Genomic DNA, 20095 nt, shown 5'->3' on the forward strand with positions numbered 1-20095 from the left:
AAGATTCATTCTGCCCTTCCTGGTACACGAGAGCAGAGAGGGGGCGTCTTCATAAAGGGAAATTTCTGCCCCAGTTTTGGGCAGATATGAGGAGGGCACTGGGCTCGTGCGCATGTCTGCTGTTTCCCCATCCCCTCCCCGCCCCAGTGTCCTCTTTTGGGGTCACGTCATCTGATCCCAAGTAGAATCGAGGTGGGCGGACTCTCCATAAGCGGATCAGGAGGATCCTTTGCCAAAACTGGGTTCTCCAGCCCCAGGGCGAGCGGAGAGCTCGGAGGAGCGCAGGATGAGTTTGATCAAGGTGGGGTCCTCGCCAGCGACCCCCTCGGGGGGCTGTCACGGGGTTGAATGGGGTCCGAGGGAGCCCCACACGCAGGTGATTTGTTCTTGATTGTGCGTCTGCCAGGTCAGCGAGGACGGCACCCACTTCTGCGAGTTCCCCAACTCCGTGCTGCACCGGGGGGCCAACCTGACCCTGAACGTGACCTCCGAGGGGGTCGCGTTCCTGGAGGTCCTGGCCTTCGAGAACCCAGGTGAGGTCCCCTCCCCTGCCCACCTCGAGCGCCGTCGGCGTCGCCGGGGTCCCGGGGGCCGTGGCCCAGGGGGTGAGCGCGGGGGTCGTCTCCCCAGGCAGGGAAGGTTCCGGGGCCATGAACTTCTCCTGCCTCATCTACGACCTGTGCTTCCTGAACTGCAGCTGGACGCCCGGCCCGGCCGCCCCGGCCGACGTCCACTACCGCCTGTACTGGTGGGCCTCCAGGTGAGCCCGCGGGGCCTCCCTCACCTGTCGGGATCCTCACGGCACAGGGGCAGCTGGTCCCACGGGCCAGGGACGTCTCCGCGGGGACCCAGGGCGTCTCTGAAATGTCCCCAAAATCCAGAAAGAAGGGGCCCCTCGTCCAGCTCCCGGGAGGACGGTTGGAATCCAGCCGCCTCCCAACCCCAAACCCTCCTCCGTCCTAAAAAGACGAGGGAATCACCAGCGTTTTCTCGAGAGCACGCGTGGGATGGGCTGTCCCCACCCGGCTCCACAAAAGGCGGGATTCCTCCCCATTTTCGCCGTCTCGGGGAACGCCGGTTTTGTGCTGATTCGACGATAAAATTCCCTCCTTTCTCTGCTCCGTTTCCAGAGGGTTTTCTGGTTACGGGGAGGTTTTGTTTTCGATGAGGCCTCCCCAGTGGGGGACGCGCCCCGGGCTTCACCCCCTCTGGACGTTACAGGCACGACGGAGAGGCGGAATGCGCCCACTACGTGGTTGACGCCACGGGTACACGCGTGGGCTGCCACTTGGATGACCTCGGGGAACCCGTGCAGAGAGATTATTTCTTCTTGGTGAACGGGACCAGCAACGAAACGGCCATCCGCTTCCTGGACTTCACGCCGTTTAACGCCGTCCGGATGGGTAAGAGGGTTGCGCACCGGGCTCAGGAATGTAAGGGAAGAGAAAACTTTTCCCCTACCCTCTTGGGTTCTGTGACTGGGGCTTGTGAATTAAACTCACAGAGGCTTAATGGACAGCAGAAAAGTGCACAAATTTAATCTTCATTTTTAAGCTTTATATGCCTGGGGGTTTCCTCCATAGAAAAGAAATGAAAACTCTCAAAGAAGAGCTTTGACTTAGGGACTTATACACCATTTGAGCAAAGAGCAAAAAAATTGTGAAGTGACTAGATTAAAGAAAGGGGGTTTGAGCTTGTAGAGACGCTGAATACAGGGGAAACTCATGGAAGATAAGGGTTATTTTATGCAGATTCGTCTTGGTGCTGACTCCCCATCCTCTTCACGGCCAGAGAAGTGGTTCAGAGAAATCCTCATTTTTCAGAAGTTCCTGCTTTTAGTCAGAAAATGGAAGATCGAGGAAGGTTTCCTTCTGCACCTGTGGATTCTCAATCGCCTCCAACGTGAAATAACCCGCACGCCAAAGTGTCACATTTGGGGGTGACCTTTGATCCCCGGCAGGAACACAAGACGGTGCCTCGGTGCGACGCTGGGGGCATTTTAAACAGTAAAATCACCGAAAATAAAAGCACAAAAGTGGGGAAAAAACGACCCTCGACAGACCAGGTCAGGGCGCTTGTTTGCGGACTGAGAGCTGAAACCAGGAGCAGAAATGGCCTCGCTCAACCTCAGCCGGCGACGCGGACGTCGGGCGACACGATTTTGGCCGTTCTGCACACGTTTGCGAACGCCCTCGACGCTCCACCATCCGGGGGCTGCAAACCCGCCTTAGGAAGGAGGCGAACTTGCACATAGGGGGTCTGCGCACGACGGAGGTGGCTGCGCGTCCTGGGAGCGCAGGCATGTCTCCCGGCTGACCTGTGTCCGGCCCCGGGGCAGGGGACGGGCCAGCTGCCCGGACAGGGGTTTTGTTCACGGCGGGACCCTTCATCCTCCGGGGACCCTCCGTCCCGATCCTGGGTGACCGTGTCTCACAACCTCGTTGGCATCCCGGGGTCCACCGGCGGGGTTTCCGGAAGCCGTCCTTCTGGCAGAAGGACATTAGGATCTAGGCTGACCGCCTGGGCCGGGCACTTGGGTGACTTCAGGATGACGAGATGTGACCGCGTCTTGTGGGGTCCCCGTAGATCCGGGCTGAAGCCCCCCGCATTGCAGGGTGTCCCCGAGGAGGGGAGGGATGGAGGACCAGGATGTTCCCATCCGCTGGCACGTCTGCCTCGGGCACCAGGAATTCTGCACCACGGGGTCCGCGGGCGGGTCCCCGGCCGGCCGGGGTCCCGCGCCCCATGGAGGGGACGTCCCCCAGGGCACGCTCGGCCGGCCTGAGGCCCCGCTTCCCGGGCCGGTGGCTTTTCCTCCTTCACGCACAAAAGGAAACTGACTTTACCGCCCAGACGCATCCCTCGAGGGGTCCCCCCATCGCCTCCCCCGAGGGGCAGGTGTCTTTGTCACTCGCCGCAGCGTCTGCGTCTTTTTTCTTAGAAAAGTACAACCCGCCGGCGAACGTGACCATCGACTTCAACGGGTCGCATCACGTTGTGCGGTGGGACGACCCCAGGACGAGATTTGGGGTCCCGAGTCACATGCTGTGCTACCAACTGGACTTCCAGAGACAGGTGAGCGCCCCACGCGCCCCACGACGTCCCCCGGTCCCTATTGCCTTTCCCGGGTCTGTTCCTCGGGGTGGGACGGGGGACGCCGTGCTGCCGAGCCCGCGGCCCCGGGAATCACACCTGCGTTTGACGCTAAGGGTTTCGCGGTTTCAGCTCTGATGTTTGGGTTTTTGATCCACTTGGGGATAATGTTCGTATTTGGGGTGCGGTAGGGATCCCGCGTGATCCTTTCCCACGTGGAAATCGGGTTTTCCCGGCTCCACTTGTGGAAAAGCCCGTTCTTCCCCCGCTGGGACGTCTCGGCGTCCTCGTCGGGAATTACTAGAGCATGAACGTCGGGTTCATTTCCGGGCTTTCCGTCCCACACCGTTGGCTCAGTGTCCGTCTCGACACCGTGTCCACGCTGTCTCGATGACCACAGCTTCCCAGCAGGTTTTGAAACCGGAACGCGAGACGCGTGCGGCTCTTTTCCGCTGTTTCCAGACCGATTTGGGCGTTCGGGGGGCCGCGCGACTCAGTAGGGGTTTTTGCATTCACTTGTGCAATTCTGCAAAAACAAGGAAAAAGCAAAGGTCATTGGGATTTTGGTGGAAATTGATCGAATCTGTGCATCAAGTTGCCGATTTTTGCCGTCTTAGTGTCTGAAGGCTTCTGATCGCCGAGCACGGGGTGTCTTTCCAATTTCTTAAGGTTTTTACGTCTCTTTCAGCTACATTTTCTCGTTTTCAGGGGACAAACTCTGCGCTTCTTTTGGTAAACGTGTTCCTAAGAATTTTAGTCTTTTTGCTGCTGTTGCCGTCGGGCTCGTTTTCGGAATTTCGTGTTTAGGTCGCCATGGCCGGCCCCCCGTTAGTTTTTTTTCCTTTTTCCCTTTGAAATGGACTTTCTTTTTGAGAGCAATTTAGGGTCACAGCAAAGTGGAGGGGAAGGGGCGGAGACTCCCATACACGCCCGTCGTCCACATCCCCACCAGATGGCACATTTGTCACAAGGGACGAAGGTGCATTCGCACGTCATTGTCACCCAGACTCCACAGTCTCCATTGGGGTGCACTCCTGGTGATGGACGTTTTGCGGGTTCAGACAAATGTCTAAGGATGTGTATCCCCCCCATAGGATCCTGCAGCATCGTTTCACAGCCCTAAAATCTCTCCCTCTCCCAACCGCTGGAAACCACCGATCTTTTACATTTTTTACCGTCTCCGTTATTCACCTTTTCCAAAACGCCACAGAGTTGGAGTCATATAGGTTGCAGCCCCTTTTATTATTTTTTGAAATAAAATCCGAAAATGGGCAATCCCGGAAGTCCACTGGACCCTTCCCCGAATTTCCCACCCACCCACGTCCTCCCCACCCGTGTCTCCCCAGCCCTCACCCCGGTCAGGGTGACGGAACCTCGAGACCCTCAGATCTGGACTCGTCCCCCATCCCACCAGCCCCATGACGTCTCCGTTTCCCGGTGGCCTAGGACGTCGACCCACCCCCAAGCCCGAGCGAGGGGCGGATGTGAAAAAGGACCTCACGCCCTCATCCTTGTCCTCGTCACAGACTGTCCCCTGTGGCGGTCACCCCCGAGACCCAGCTGCGGGGATTCTGCCCCGGGCACCCCAGACCCCAGGGCCTTTGCATGTACCGCTGACTCTCCCTCCATCCCCAAGGGGTGGGTCCTTCTCCGTCTCCGGGCCCATTCTGACCCTGGTAGCCAAAATCCCACCCGCCCCACCAATCTCTCCATCGTATCTGTGTCGTCTTCTTCCCGACATTATCTGACATCATCGCTACCCGGAACGTTCCTGCCCATAGACTTTAACTCCTTGGCTTTAATTCCTCCCTCCAGGAGGCGTGCTCCCGCAGAGACGGACCCCGTCGTCAAACCTCTGCCCACAATAGGGCCCCGCAGAGAGCGGGGTCTCGATAACCACGTGCAGAGCGCACGGATGTTCACAATATCCGTGCCCGGCCCCCCAGCAGCCGGGACCCCGAGACGCAGCCCGTCCTTCCCACGGGACCCACCCCAAGCCCTGGGACCTGCGGCCCTAAAGCCCTGTGCGGATGGTCCACTTTCCTCCCACCACGTCTCTCAAGCCCCGGCTCCCGCCTGGCCCCTGGACCCACGCCCCCACGGCCATTGAGTACAATGGGGGGTTCTGGGAGGCTCGGCAGGTGACCCCGCGCCAGCCCGGGTGTGGACACTCAGAGACAGGGGCCCCTTAAAGCTGGAATTAGGTCCTGTTCCTCCACGGAAAACCCTTCCAGGGGTGCGTTCGGGGCTTAGGTTCAAGTCTGGGCCCTGGGTGTGGCCTCCGAGACCCTAAAAGGTGCAAGTCTGTCCCCCGGTGTCCCCCTCCCCAGGGTTCACGTGGGGGACCTCAGATAGGGGACGACACAGGTGAGGACACAGCTGATCCCACACAGGTAACCACACAGGGGACCTCAGACAGGGGACCACACAGGTGAGGACACAGCTGATCCCACACATACGGGTGACCTCAGAGGACACAGCTGATCCCACACAGGTAACCACACACAGGTGACCTCAGACAGGGGACCACACAGGTGAGCACACAGCTGATCCCACACAGGTAACCGCACAGGGGACCTCAGACAGGGGACGACACAGGTGAGGACACAGCTGATCCCACACATACGGGTGACCTCAGAGGACACAGCTGATCCCACACAGGGAACTGCACAGGTGACCTCAGACAGGGGACAACACAGGTGAGCACACAGCTGATCCCACACATACGGGTGACCTCAGAGGACACAGCTGATCCCACACAGGTAACCACACACAGGTGACCTCAGACAGGGGACGACACAAGTGAGGACACAGCTGATCCCACACAGGTAACCGCACAGGTCACCTCAGACAGGGGACGACACAGGTGAGCACACAGCTGATCCCACACATACGGGTGACCTCAGAGGACACAGCTGATCCCACACAGGTAACCACACACAGGGGACCTCAGACAGGGGACCACACAGGTGAGGACACAGCTGATCCCACACATACGGGTGACCTCAGAGGACACGGCTGATCCCACACAGGTAACCGCACACAGGGGACCTCAGACAGGGGACCACACAGGTGAGCACACAGCTGATCCCACACAGGTAACCACACAGGGGACCTCAGACAGGGGACCACACAGGTGAGGACACAGCTGATCCCACACATACGGGTGACCTCAGAGGACACAGCTGATCCCACACAGGTAACCACACACAGGTGACCTCAGACAGGGGACCACACAGGTGAGCACACAGCTGATCCCACACAGGTAACCGCACAGGGGACCTCAGACAGGGGACGACACAGGTGAGGACACAGCTGATCCCACACAGGTAACCGCACAGGGGACCTCAGACAGGGGACGACACACGTGAGCACACAGCTGATCCCACACATACGGGTGACCTCAGAGGACACAGCTGATCCCACACAGGTAACCGCACAGGGGACCTCAGACAGGGGACGACACAGGTGAGGACACAGCTGATCCCACACAGGGAACTGCACAGGTGACCTCAGACAGGGGACAACACAGGTGAGCACACAGCTGATCCCACACAGGTAACCGCACAGGTCACCTCAGACAGGGGACGACACAGGTGAGCACACAGCTGATCCCACACATACGGGTGACCTCAGAGGACACAGCTGATCCCACACAGGTAACCACACACAGGTGACCTCAGACAGGGGACCACACAGGTGAGCACACAGCTGATCCCACACAGGTAACCACACACAGGTGACCTCAGACAGGGGACCACACAGGTGAGCACACAGCTGATCCCACACAGGTAACCACACAGGGGACCTCAGACAGGGGACCACACAGGTGAGCACACAGCTGATCCCACACAGGTGACCACACGGGTGCCCTCAGACAGGGGACGACACAGGTGAGCACACAGCTGATCCCACACAGGTGACCACACAGGTGACCTCAGACAGGGGACGACACAGGTGAACACACCTTGGTGATGACTGAGGGTCTCTGAGACGTTTCCTCCTCACTAGACACTGGAAAGCTCACGGATGAGAACACGACGCTCCTGTTCCCTCTCTGTTCTCCTTCACTCACTAGCGTCCCCAGAGCACGTCCTCCAGCCAGAGGTGACTTCACAGGCAGGGAATTTCATGTTGGGGGGGAAAATCTTTTCCTCTACCCTCTTAGGTTGTGTGCCTGAGGGTATGCAAACTAAATCAACGAAAGACAGATTAACAGGGGAGAAAGAACCAAGTTTATTCATATGCATATGGGAGTTCACAAAGATGTGACTCCTTAAGTAGCTAGAGACTCATCTAACCAATTTAATAGGGGAAAGGGAAGAGAATAAATAAGACTTCTATGGGAAGAACAAATGGGTTTCTTTAGGAAAGATAAATGGGTTTCTAGGAGAACTAACAGGAGATAAATTTGTGACGATGTTTTTTAATGCAGGTCCAGGTGATCTTTTCTGGTTTCTTTCGTGGCCACGAGACTCCCCTGGAGCTGGAGTTTATGGTATTTTTGCTCTCAGCCAGCTTGCTGGGAGTGAGGTCTCCCTGAAGAGGGAATTTTTGGCTCTCCTCAGTCCCGGAAGTTTTCTGCTTTTAGGCAGAAAAGGGAAGCTTTGAGAAGCTTGTTTCTGCACCTGTGGAATCCCAGATATCTTCGGCTTAAAATAATCTCCATACTAACTTTGGGGTTTCCATTGGGTTCCCACATTTGCATATAATGCTGAAAACACAGCCCCTCACCGTGTTTCCTTTGCTGTTTCTTTACAGGGCAGCTCCCACAGGAGAGACCCCGTGAGTATCTCTGTCTTTCTCTGTGTGCGGGGCCCACAGACGCCCCAAGTGCAGCCCTGACCACGTAGCTGCTTAGATTTGGGATCGAGAAGCTGTGGTTTCTCGAAAGCCTCTGACTCGGGTCAGGTAGTCGGTCATCGTGCAGCCCGTGGTCCGAGCGACGTCCTTCTTCCAAATGCAGCCCCGTGGGAGGTGAATAGCGCCCCCGAAATTTCTGTCCCTTGGAGCCTCAGAACGGGACCTTATCAGGAAACAGGGTCTTTGCAGATGTGATTGAGTGAAGGATGGAGATGAGGGCGTCCTGGAGGAGGGTGGCCCTAAATCCAGAGACAGTGTCCTCATCAGAGACACAGGAGGACACACTGACACCTGTCAGGTGTTCTGACCCATCACCTGGGCGCCTGAGGGTCCCGCCTGCATTCAGAGGATGCTGAGGCCGCAGGTGGGATGCTGCCCCGTGGACCACGCTCGCCGTGGACCTGACAAGTGGAAAGAGGGTCTGGTGCAGCCCGGGCGTCGTGCGACCCGCATATGTGGCTCCTCACGGCCCGGGTGGGGGGCCGTCCCCGGTGGCCGGGGGACCTCTGCCGTGGCCCTGGGTTCCGTCTTCCGGGGCCGGCCCTGCAGCTCCCCGAGCCGGTCCCCATGTCCCCCTTCCCGGTCACTGCGGCCTCACACATCCCGGGCCCCCAGGGTGCACGGAGAGGTGGCCCTCACCCAGGAGGACACCTCGGACCTGTCCAGGAGGCCCCTGTGGTCACACAGGGCGGGAGCAGAAGGCAGCCGTCTGGTGCCCGATCAGGGGGTCCGGGGGTGTCAGATTCGGGGTCCGGCTGGGTCACCGCAAACCATGCCCCTCGGTCACTTCTGTATAAAATCAGGATAACGCAACCTGCTTACGAAGGGCGTGGGGGACGCTGGACACTGACCGAGACGCGGACGCGGCCCGGAGAGCCGTGACCCACGGGCGTGGAGCAGGGTCCACGTCCAGACGCAAAGCCCCTCGTGGTCCCCACTCCGGGCGTGAGAGACAGGCCAAAGGGGCAGGACCGAGGCCCCCGCCCGCCCGCTGGGTGTCCGGCCTCTGCGGAGCACGGACTCTGGGGCTCGGACCTGAAGTGACCGTCAGGCCCCCCGCCTGTTCCCCGCTCCCGGCTCAGCGTCTGTCACAGGGGCCGGTCCCAGAGGCCCCTCTCTTCTCTCCGAGGTGTTCCAGCTGGGAAGCGATGACAACCGGTACGTGCTGCCCGGCTCGGCGGTGACGGCGGGGGACACCCTCCGGGCGCGGGTGAAACACAAGTACGGGCACGTCTGGAGTGCATGGAGCCCGACGCTGGCTTTCAGTGAGCGCCCGGGGCGCCCCACTGCTGTCCCCACCGGCGGGTCCTCTGCCCACCCTCCTGGGGCCGGGAGGGGCTGTCCCCCGGTGACAAGTCTGCAGATGCAACAGTTCCCGTCCCCACAGAGGCGGTCCTGGCTGGAAAAGCCCGGGGGGCCCCTCATGCAGCCCCCCAACACGTCTGCCCCGTAGAAGTAGCAGAAAACCCACAAGGTTGGGACCCACCGGGGCCTCCATCCAGGGGTCCCTCGGGATCCATTCCGGGGCTGAGCTCTAAGTATGCGCCTGCTGGATGCTTAAAAGCCACACGGGCTGCGCCCCCACACACACCTGAGAGGAGCTGCTGTATCCCCGTGCGAGCCGGTTTCCCTCCAGGCAGCGGGTCCGCGGCTCGCAGAAGTGGTCCAAACCACAAGCTACACGAGTCGAGTCAGAGTTCCCAAGAGAAAGCCTCCTCTGCAATAATCAGAATGGAAAAACCTCTCTGACTCCCTTGACATTTCACAGTTACGCATTCATTGCCTTGGCTATGCAGTGTGGGGTTGAAAGTCAATATCCATTGAGAGGGACGGCATTGCATGGTGTGAGCTGTGTCCTCGTGGAAATGTATTTGTGGGGTCTTCTGTGGTGGCGGGACGAGGAGACAGGGACAGGAAGAGAGTGGGTGCAGGACCCCAGGAAGGATAGATTCCTCCCTGCCGATGCTCCCACCTCCGTCGGGTCCCTGTGTCTGGAAGTTCTCTCCTCCTCCGCCCCAGCTCTGCCTCCCCCTCCAGGGCCCTTGATAACGGGGCGGGTGTGGGGCTGATGTGTCCGTAACCGACCTCTCCGTCCGTCCTGACCCCCGGCCCCTCATCCCCAGCAGGCTCCCCAGAGCAGGATCCCACCGGCGCCCTCGTGGCCCTGGTGGGGCTGGTGGTGGGGACGGCAGCTTTGCTCGCCGTGGTCCTGATGTTCCTCTGTAGAAGGTAAGCCCCCAGAGCCCGGAGGCGGCGCAGGAGGCGAGACAGCAGTGGGAGCACGGCGCGTGACCCCGTTCCTAGGGGACGGCCGGAAAGGGAAGATCCGGGGCCGGGGAGCAGAATCAAGGCTGCCTGGGGCTGGGGGAGGAGATGGGGGACCACTCGTGGGGACAGGGTGTCACAGCCGCCATGTGCGGCCCCACAGCCGCACGGGTCCTCCGTCTGAAGAAGGTCGGAAGGACCGTCAGCTTCCCTGCCTGCCTTCCCGACGATACGCTTTTATTACTTTGTGCCTGGAACAAGGCTCTTTAAAATGAGGATTTTTGCAAGAAGATGCAAAGCCAGGAGTGTGTGCAGAGCGTCCGCCGGCGTCCGGACGGCGGGCTCTGAGGTCCCAGCCGGGCACGGCGCCCGGCAGCCCAGCGTCGTCCAGAGGATGCCCCGGGGTGCACGATTTGGGGTTCTCCCCCTGTGCACACCTGGGGGATTGTCCCTGGTCCCCCTGAAGCGCCTGGTTCAACGGGGACGTGATGGAGGCGTGCGCTGTGCTCGCATCCGCCACACGGGGGTGGCAGTCAGCGCCTCTGAGGCTCTCCCGGGCGGTTTCTCGGCGTGTGAGGCCCAGAGGGTGGCGGCCGGTCCAGGAGGTGGACGCGGGGTTGGTGCCCGTCAAACCCGGCTGCACACCCAGGGCTGTGTCCGCGCTGCCGGGCGGCCTCGTCACACACGTGCGTGATCTGGATGGCGGCAGATAAACGTCTGCCCAATTCCAGCAGCGTGTCGGAGCAAGGGGGTCCCCGAGACCCCGGCACAGAGCTGCGGGCGTGTGGATGGGGTGGGGGCGTCCGGCCTCCACTAGGGAATTCCCCCGGCCATTTGCTACGGAAAGACCAAAATCAGAGGGCTGGAGGGTCCTGCGAGTTTGGAGAGTCTGGGGGTGTTTCGAGAGTTTTCGGTGCTTAAAATTTCATGGGGGACTCGTGCACAGATTTGGGGCTCCCGGTGAGTCTCGGAGAAGTCCTGGGGTGCCTGAAGAGACCTGGGGCGTTGGGGGCCACCTGTAGGCATCTGGAGGGTGGGGGTGTCGGGAGGGTCCTGGGGCCCCTCCAGCCGCCCACCTGCTCCTGAGCCGAGAGCTGAGGCCTTGGGGAAGCCACAGGGCTGAGCACGGGGCATCCGGGTGCAGATCGGGGTGCGTCTGCGCACGGCCGGCGGTACCCGGGCCCCACACCAGCCCGGCCGCGCCGAGGAACACGGGTTTCCCCAGGAAGGGAAGGTGCCGGCTGCTCTGGACGGGCCGTCCAGGGTGCCAGCCCGCCGGCCCTTCCTACTCTCTCTTCTCTCCAGGTTCTCCCTGAGGCAGAAGCTGTTGCCCCCCATCCCACAGGTGAGGGTGGAAGGAGCCAGCACCCTGCTGCCCGACCTGGAGGTGAGCGCGCCCCAGCTTGGGCTCGGAGAACATGCAGCCCGGGGGTCTTTGCAGGAGTCCGTGGGCCGGGGCCCCCTCAGCTCCCCGACATCCGGCCGGCCCACCCAGGGCTGGACCCCGGTGTGCAGGCGAGGGGCGACGGGTGGGCTCGCTCTTGGGGGAGGGAGAGGGGACCACGGCCGGCCAGCTGTCTGCACCGCAGGCATCCGTCCGTCTGGGCACGCAGAAACCCGAAATACGCAGCCTGGGAAAGAATGGACTCTCGGAGTGAAGGACGGGCAGGGTGTGAGCTTCCTCTGGGCTGGGCAGCCCTGGGGGGTCCCTGGGTTTTGGGGTCTCCCTCTTAGGGGTCATCCTGGAAACCCTGATGGCCTCATCTAAGATCCTTAACTGGTTACATCTGCAAAGACCCTGTTTGCAAATAAGGTTGCCTCCTGGGGTTCCGGTGGGCGTGAATTTTTTGGGGGGCCGCCTGCCCATCATTGGTTGAGGGACCCTCCCTTCCCCTTCTGAGCCCCCACATGCTCCCGTGTGATGAAACAGGGACACCCCCAAATAGGAGCTCCAGTTCGGGGCTGGAAGCCGTTCCCTCGGCTCCCCTGGGCTCCCATGGAGGCCTGTCTGCCCCGGCAGCAGAGTTCAGGGTTCGTGGATAAAATTAGGGGGTGGTGACAGTTTGTGGGGGGTGCTTATGTCTCCATGTCCCACGGGGAGGCATTGCTGAGTGAACAGATGTAAGCAGACATGAGCCGGCCTTCCCGGGGTCCCCTCCAAAGCCCACACTTTACACCGGACAGGCGACCCCCAAATTCCTCCCAGGTCCCCCCTTTTCAAACGTGGGGTCCTGGAAATGCCATTTCCATGAGACCCAAGAGCAACCGGCAGGTGGATATTATTTTCCACCCTAATACCTCCCAGGTGGACGCTCCACCCCTCAGCCCTAGTCTCAATCTCAGGCTGGCCGGGGTCACCCCCTATTAAATCTGGGGGTGCCTCCCCAAGTTATGAAGCCACCACCCACCTGGGTCTTGGCAGCCACCACTGTCCAGGCTGGAGGAAGCTGCCATCGTCCAAGTGAGAATTCTCCACTCCGTTGTTCCTCAGGGTCACCTCTGAGTCCTGGGGGCTGGGGTGACCTCTGAGGGTCCTGGAGGGGTCAGAGGTGGACGGACGGGTGGGCATTGGAATCACACACAATGCGTCCTTTTGTGTCTGGTTCTGTCACTGTGCATCCTGTGTTCAAGGTCCATCCACATTGTAGCCATGCCAGTGCTTCTCTCCTGTTCATGGCTGCGTAATATTCCACTGCACAGATGGACCACATCTATTTATCCGTTCATCCACGGATGGGCATCCGGGTTGCTTCCACCTTCCAGCTGATGAGAATCATGTTATTCTTCACAGCGTCTTTCTCTATGGGAGAACCCGGGACTCGAGCGGGTGGTCTCGACTCAGCTCTGTCTTGTCTCTCTTAGATCGCCTGGGATGGGGGCGACCTGCCACCGGGCTCACAGGACCCCGAGGACGTCCTCATGGTGGAGGAAATTCGGTTGTTTGCGAGTGGACAAGCGGAAGTTGTGGGTTCAGCACGGCCCCCCGACGACGCGGAAAATGTCAGTTGTATGCGGCCCGTGACAGGTTTCTGATGACACCTGCAGCACCGCCGTCAACCTCCCGCCCCACGGCTTTTCTGTCCACTCGCCTCTGAGTCCACTGGGCCCCGTGGACCACGCTGAGCGCTGCACTCACTCCTCTCCCTGGGGACGCGACCAGAAACGGGGCGAGGGCGTCCGTGCCGGGTCCCCCCAGATTCCTCCCTCGCGGCACAAAGCTGGAAACGGAGCGACAGTTGATCGCAGGTCCCTGTTGTGCAGTTAGCAAACCTCACCGTGATGAAATATGGAGGCAGCCGGCCTCCAGAACAGTCCCGGACTGGGTTCCCTTTGGGGGGCAGGTGTGCCCCCCAAATTCCTGAAGGACGCCCCCCAAGCCGAAAACACAAGGTCGGAGGGTGTGCGAGGAAAAGGAGGACGCGGATTCCCGGTGGATAATTTGCACGTGTAATTTGCGCCTGTTGAGGTTCCTTGATTAATTTTCTCATTGTTTTTTTTCTTTTCTCCTTTTTTTCCGAGATATAATTGACATGTGACATGATATTAGTTTCATGTACAGCACGACGATTCGATCTTTGTCGATGTTGCACGTCGACCAGCACCGTGAGTCCAGTTAACCTCCGTCCCCACACACAGTTGCAAATTATCGTCTCCTGATGAGCACTTTTAAGGTCTACGCCCTTAGCAACTTGCAAAGGTGCGACACGGTGTTACGAACGGCAGCCACCACGCTGGTGCCTGGCGGCCCCGGGACTTGCTTTGTTTTGTAACCGGAAGTTTGTCCGTTTTGCCCGTCTTCACGCATTTTGGCCAGCCCGCAGCCCCCTGCCTCTGGCAACCGTCTGTTCTCTGTATCCACGAGTCTTCTTTTTATAGATTATTTTGTTGAGGTCACACTGGTTTATGACATTGTGTCATTTCAGGTGTGTGTTATTATATATCAGCTTCTGAATAGACTGCACCGTGCTCACCACCAATAGTCTAGTCTTTCTCCGTCATCGTGCATATGTGTCCCCTCTGGCTCTCCCATTGCCTTTATTTTTATTATTTTTATTTTTATCTTTGTTGGGTGAGGAGATTGTCCCTGAGGTAACATGTGTGCCATTGCATTTAAACGAGCTGTTTGCACGGCAGGGTCGGGGGGACGGGAGGCGGGCGTCCCCATCGGTGTGAAAAGTCGAGCAGAGCTTGGTGTCTGGATGGAGGCACCGCCCCACCTCCACGGGAGCCACGCCGTCCCGTGGCCGTTTCTCTGAGGGGCCGGACGCAGGACCCGCCATCAGCAACACGAGACACAGCAAAGAAAGCACAACGTGTAGACGGAGGAGCGTCGTGCACCAGCCGGACGTGAAACACCCCAGCTCCCTCCCGAAGGCTCCGTGTGGCCACGTGCACGCTGGCGGCCGAGAGCTGACCCGCCACACCCGAGCCGGCAGGCGGCAAAGGTGCAGACACCCCGCCCTTCGCGGAGCACCGCGTCTAATACCGAAGATAAGGGCAGAAGCAGCTGAATGCACCTTCACAGACTTGTTTTAAAACCAGGGTGTAGGCGAAGCGGGAGCTGTGGGAGGCGACGGAGGTTTGTCGCTGCACGCGGGGAGACAGACGCACGGCGGCCTCTCTGCAAAGTGGAGCAGTTACAGGGCAGCACGCGGGGTGAGTTCCGTGCGGGTGAAGGGGCGTGTGCGTGCACACGTGTGCCTACACGCCTAGACGTGGAATCCGGCACCGGGACGTCGGGGTGGTTATCTTCAAACTGTAGGACTTTGTCCCCCTTTTTTAGGTTTGTGTTTGATGCAAAAAAAAATGCCCCATTTTTACAGTGAAGATAAAGTGGTTAAGTTGGAAGAAAAACCAAGTGTGGGAGCCTGGGCTTCTGCAATATGGAGGGCTTTGCAGGAATTCTGTCACCTGGCAAGTGGCGGGGACGGGAAGGAGAGTGACCTGTGTGGGGTGCCGCCTCCTCGGCTCTGTTAGGGTTTGGGCGCCGGGTGGGCTCTGGGGGGGAACGGGAGGGAGCCCCCCTGCCCAGTCCACACACTTGTCCCAATGGGGCCCTGGAAGCTTCTGGAATGGCTTCCTTTCTGCACCCACTGGCCCCTACTTCCAGCCCTCCATCTGGCCGTCTACACTGGCGTCACCTTCCCGGAGCTGCAGCCTCTGCCGCCTCGAGTCCAGCTGACCGCCCACTGCCCCAGGTGGTCTGGGCTGGGGACCCCAGCCCGACACCAGCCCCAGAGGGCGTTTGGACAGGGGTCTGCTCCCCGTCTTACCCAGAGTGAGCCGTCTGGAAGCCCCAACCACAAAACACTTCTCCATGAAGCTGTAGTTACCACACAGCATTTAGTGACCACCCCATAAATGAGGGCACAGCCATGCGATGGAATATTATGCAGCTATAAAAAATGCACACGATTTATACTGTTCTCTGAGGTGAGAGATGGAGACCTGTGTCTGGGGTTATTGGAATCCACTGCAGATTCTGTTGAGGCTTCAGATAATCCTGGGGGTAGTCTCCACGTTTTCCCCAGAACTTTTCCCATGGAAGGAACACTCAGAACTTCCATCTCTCTTTCTCTGTCTCTCTTGGTAAAATATGTATATCATGACATTTACCATTAGTGGCATTTAGCACATTCACAATGCTGTGCAACCACCCCCTCTATCTGGTTCCAGCGCATTCTCATCACCCCAAAAGGAGACCCCATCCCCATGACCAGTCACTCTCCATCCCCCTCCCCCAGGACTTGACAACCAGTAATCCACTTCCTGTCTCAAGGAATTTACCTATTTTGGACGTTTCATATAACTGGAATCACACACTATGTGGCCTTTCGTGTCTGGCTTCTCTCAGTGAGCGTCACAGGATCGAGGTCCATCCACCTTGTAGCCATGTCAGAGCTGCTTCCCTTTTCATGGCTGAGTAATATTCCACTGTGTGGATGGACCACGTTCTGTTTATCCGTTCACCCATCTGTGGATGTTCGGATGGTTTCCACCTTCTCTCTCTGTCTCCATCTCTTGCTGTTTCTCTCTGTCTGTCTCTCTTTGTGTCTTTCTCTGTCTGTCTGTCTGTCTATGCCTCAAACAGAGCTTTAAGGATGAACAAAGAAATGGAGGAAAAGGATGACAAACAGCCCCCTGAGGTGGCCGACGTCAGCCACCCCCACGGCCCCAGACAAGTGACCGGGATGTCAGCTCATCTTTCGGCCGTCGGCCGCCCGGTCTGATTAGGGGGAACTGCCTCATCCGTGCAGAAGTCAGAACTGTGAAGGAAGATGCATTGCACAAGAGGTAGTGGCTGCTGATAAGGAAGATTTTAGTTTCAAAATGTCCATGTTTTCGGTTTGGGGCAGAAGCGAGATAAAGACGAGCTGAGAGTCAGCATCTTTCAAGGGAACGTGAAAAAGACAACGTTCCGCCCTGAGGGAGACGCCTTCGGTCGCCGCGGCCGGCGGAGCCCGTGAACCGAGACCCACCGTGTCGCAACCCTGACAGGCCGCCTGGTCAAGGCGCCCACAGCGATAACGGGGAAGGGGCCGGCGGGGCGTCGAGATTACGGGGAGGAGGCTGTGGGGACCTCTGTGCAGACAAGATAGGCTTCTCTTCAAAACAGCAGGTCCACAGGCTCCATGGGGGAGCCAGACCCGGGGAGCCTCTGATTTACAGGGATGGATTTCAATAAAAAATCAGAGAGCGGGAAGTCGGCCTGAGGCCGTGTCAGCTGCGGCAGGTTCCAGAACGGACGGGTCAACTGTGTGCACTGGGGGCATGGGGACTCCGGGGCCTGGCCGAGTCCTGCTTCCTGGGACTGGGGTCAGGTACCCAGGGCAGGAGGCTGCAGGCCAGAGGGGGCAGTGGGGAGAAATGGGAGAAGAAAAAGGGAGAGTTGTTATTATACGAGGTTCCTGGGGCGGCAGAAACAAATGACCCCAAACAGGGGGCTTAAACCACAGGAATGTATCCTCTCTCGTCCTGGAGCCCAGACATCTAAGACGAAGGGGTCGCAGGGCTGCGCTCCCCCTGGAGACTCCAGAGGAGGGTCCTTCCTGCCTCTTCCAGCTTCTGGGGCTCCAGGCGTCCCTGGGCTGGTGGCCACCTCCCTCCATCTCTGCCTCCGTCTCCACGTGGCTTCTCCTCTGCGTCTGTGTCTCCTCTTCTGTCTCTGATGAGGACACTGTCATTGGATTTAGGGCCACCCTCATCTAGGAGGAGCTCATCTCCATCCTTCTGCAGCTCACTGGGCTGGGGACGTGAATCCCCTCTGCCGTTTCCAGTCAGTGTGCTGGGGTGAACGGTGCCCCCAGTTCACGTCCATTGCAGCCTCAGAGTGGGACCTTATATGGAAACAGGGTCTTTGCAGAAGAGCACAGACCTGCGTCCCCGCAGCCTGAGGCCGCCCTGGGCCGACGGGTCCGCTGGTTTCCTGGAGGAAGCGGGGGGCTGGGAATCTTACAGCCAGAAGTGTCCTCCCCAGGGCCCCTGCAGGTGAGGGGGGCGGGCGGAGGGCGAGGCCAGATATGTTTTCACAGGGAAAGTTCACCAGGGAAGCCCTTCATCTCGGGGGAATCCCGCAGGCGATAATGGGGTCACGGGGACCAGGCCCGCCTGACCCTCCTGCCAGGAAGACCTCCGGGATTGCAGGGGTGGCATGACCTCAGAGCCCATGGGGTATCTGGGACCACACATGGAAAGGCAGGGCTGTGGGTCCTTCCTAGCCCCCAGGGCGGAGGCTGGAGTAGCTGGGACTTGCAGGATCGACTCGCTTGTCTCTGAGCTCCACAGATGTCACTGGCTGGGGCACATTTAAAGGGTACAGTGGGTGGGGAGCCTGACTGCATCCTGTTTAATCCATCCCAGGAAGTGCAGGGAGGATGTGCTGGGACCTCTGCAAACTGCAGTTGGGAAGGGTCATAGACACTGGTCAGTTCGGTAATGGCCCCCAACATATCCACACCCTAATCCCCAGGACTCGGGAGTGTGTGACCTGACATGGCAGAGGGGACTTTGCAGATGGATTAATTAAGGATCTCCAGATGGGGTCCTCCTGGATTAGGGTGGCCCCATCTGCCTAGGAGCCCACCCCTGAGAGCCATGCTGCCCCTGATCAAGGGTTTCGCTGTGAGGGGAAGGGTCTTGCCGGCCTCATCCTCCTCGCAGAGCTGGCCGTGTCCCCGAGAGAGCATGCCCTGTCCCAGGGGATTCTGGGTGCATGTGCAACATGGTGGAGGGAAATTCTGGGTCCGTCCCTCTGCCTGTCGTAAAGAGCATTCTCTGAAAAGTGAGGGGCCGAGGACCCCCATCTCTGCCCTCTGCCAAAACCCTTACGGATCAGCTGCGTCTCCCGGGGTGCGGCCCCACATCTGTGAATTAAGGACCAGTGAGAGGATTCAAGGAAATAAACACCCGGGAATAGGGGGCTCTCGCTGTGGGCTGGAAGTTAATAAGGGTCATGAATGGGGGCTTCACACAGCCCTTGGAGACAGGAGAGGCCACAGGAGCAAGTGGGGACAGGAACCCTACAGGGGACCTGGGAGGGTCCCAGAACCCAGCCAGGCAGAAAGCTCACGGGGGAGGACAGGGGTCTCCAGGGAAGACAGCACTGGGCATCTTTTGGAGAAGAAAGGAATCTCAGAGGCCAGAATCCCCGAGGGCATCGGGGTGCCCACCTCGAGCCCCGAGCCGGGGAGATGGGTTACGAGGGCCGGCTCTGAGGACGTGGTCTGTGCTCCCAGGACCGGGGTCTTAGGGGCCAGACCCTGCCTCCTCCCTCTGGGTAAAGGAGTGAAGGGCAGAGGGGAGGACCCTGCCCTCCTCCTGCAAGGGGGCCGAGGTGCCCCGGGTCAGGGAGTGGGGACCGATATCCACTGCAGGAAGCTGATGGGGGGCACTGGAGACCCCCAGAGAGGGTTGGGGTCAGGACCCTGTCCCCTCATCCATCACAGGGGACCCCCTCTCAGAGGCAGCTGCCCCCAAAACCCCCACACCCACCTCCGGACAGGAGGCGAGGTGGGAGGCAGAGGGGAGACGCCCCCAGGAGCCTCCCAGGCCGGACCACCGATGCAAATCTTCCTTCGACAAGATTCCTGGCAACCGTGACGCTGGACCGGACGTTACATTTCTGAGCTGAGATGAGGCAGCAACTTGGAAACATCTTGGCTCTGGGTGACCAGGCTCCCCAAGAAAGATGGAAAAGACTTGACAGTTGCCCACGGGGACCTGGGGCCACGGGGCTCCGTTCTGGCTCTCTCCTTAGAGATGATGATCACATGCGAAGCATCTCAGAGGCCCAGACGCTCCACGGCTGGGGTCACGGTGTGGACCGCCACCTCTGGACGCCACTGTCCGTCTCTGAACCCCACAGCAGCCCAGAGGCAACAGGGATGTGCAGAAGGGCTGGTGGCTTCTCTGGGGTCACTTGGCTACTGGGTGACCGAGAAGGGACCCAACCCATGGTCCCCGGCCATTCCACCTGCGTCTAACACTCTTCACTGGAGTTGGGAAAAAAATATCAGAACCAACCATGTTTGGATGACCTCCATCTATGCTGCAAATAATGTTTATTCTGTCGCTTCTGGGTTTCTCAATTTTAGGCGTTTACTGTTGATTCCGCTGTGGAAGATGTGGGTTCAGTTTCTTTCAACGCCGCCCACCACGTCCTGAAAAGTCCATCCCAAGGTGCACTCATGGCCTCCATCCTCCAACATAGTGCCGCCATATTGGTGGGTGGTTCAGTCTTGAGGATGTACCCAACGATTACCACGTAAACACTACTCACTGCTGCCAATTGGCTAAATTTCCTCCCGCCATGTTCAGACCCATTTGGCGGTCTACACTTTTCATCCTCTTGGAGAAATTTCTCGTAGTTTTTTGG

General features: G+C 59.1%; 1 protein-coding gene across 1 annotated transcript in view; it reads left to right on the forward strand.

Annotated features, from left to right (window-relative positions):
- Positions 1-20095, forward strand: part of LOC147911595 (interleukin-3 receptor subunit alpha-like) — a 62503-nt gene that overhangs the window by 7444 nt on the left and 34964 nt on the right. The window contains exons 2-9 of the mRNA XM_087427931.1: positions 407-533; positions 631-760; positions 1222-1403; positions 2942-3075; positions 7855-7878; positions 9086-9221; positions 10083-10185; positions 11527-11612. Coding sequence (XP_087284057.1) covers positions 407-533; positions 631-760; positions 1222-1403; positions 2942-3075; positions 7855-7878; positions 9086-9221; positions 10083-10185; positions 11527-11612 — 922 coding nt within the window. The remainder of the gene's footprint in view (positions 1-406; positions 534-630; positions 761-1221; positions 1404-2941; positions 3076-7854; positions 7879-9085; positions 9222-10082; positions 10186-11526; positions 11613-20095) is intronic.

The sequence above is a fragment of the Ceratotherium simum genome, chromosome Y, assembly GCF_057802395.1.
Source record: "Ceratotherium simum simum isolate JZ-2026a chromosome Y, ASM5780239v1, whole genome shotgun sequence".
Lineage (NCBI taxonomy): Eukaryota > Metazoa > Chordata > Mammalia > Perissodactyla > Rhinocerotidae > Ceratotherium > Ceratotherium simum.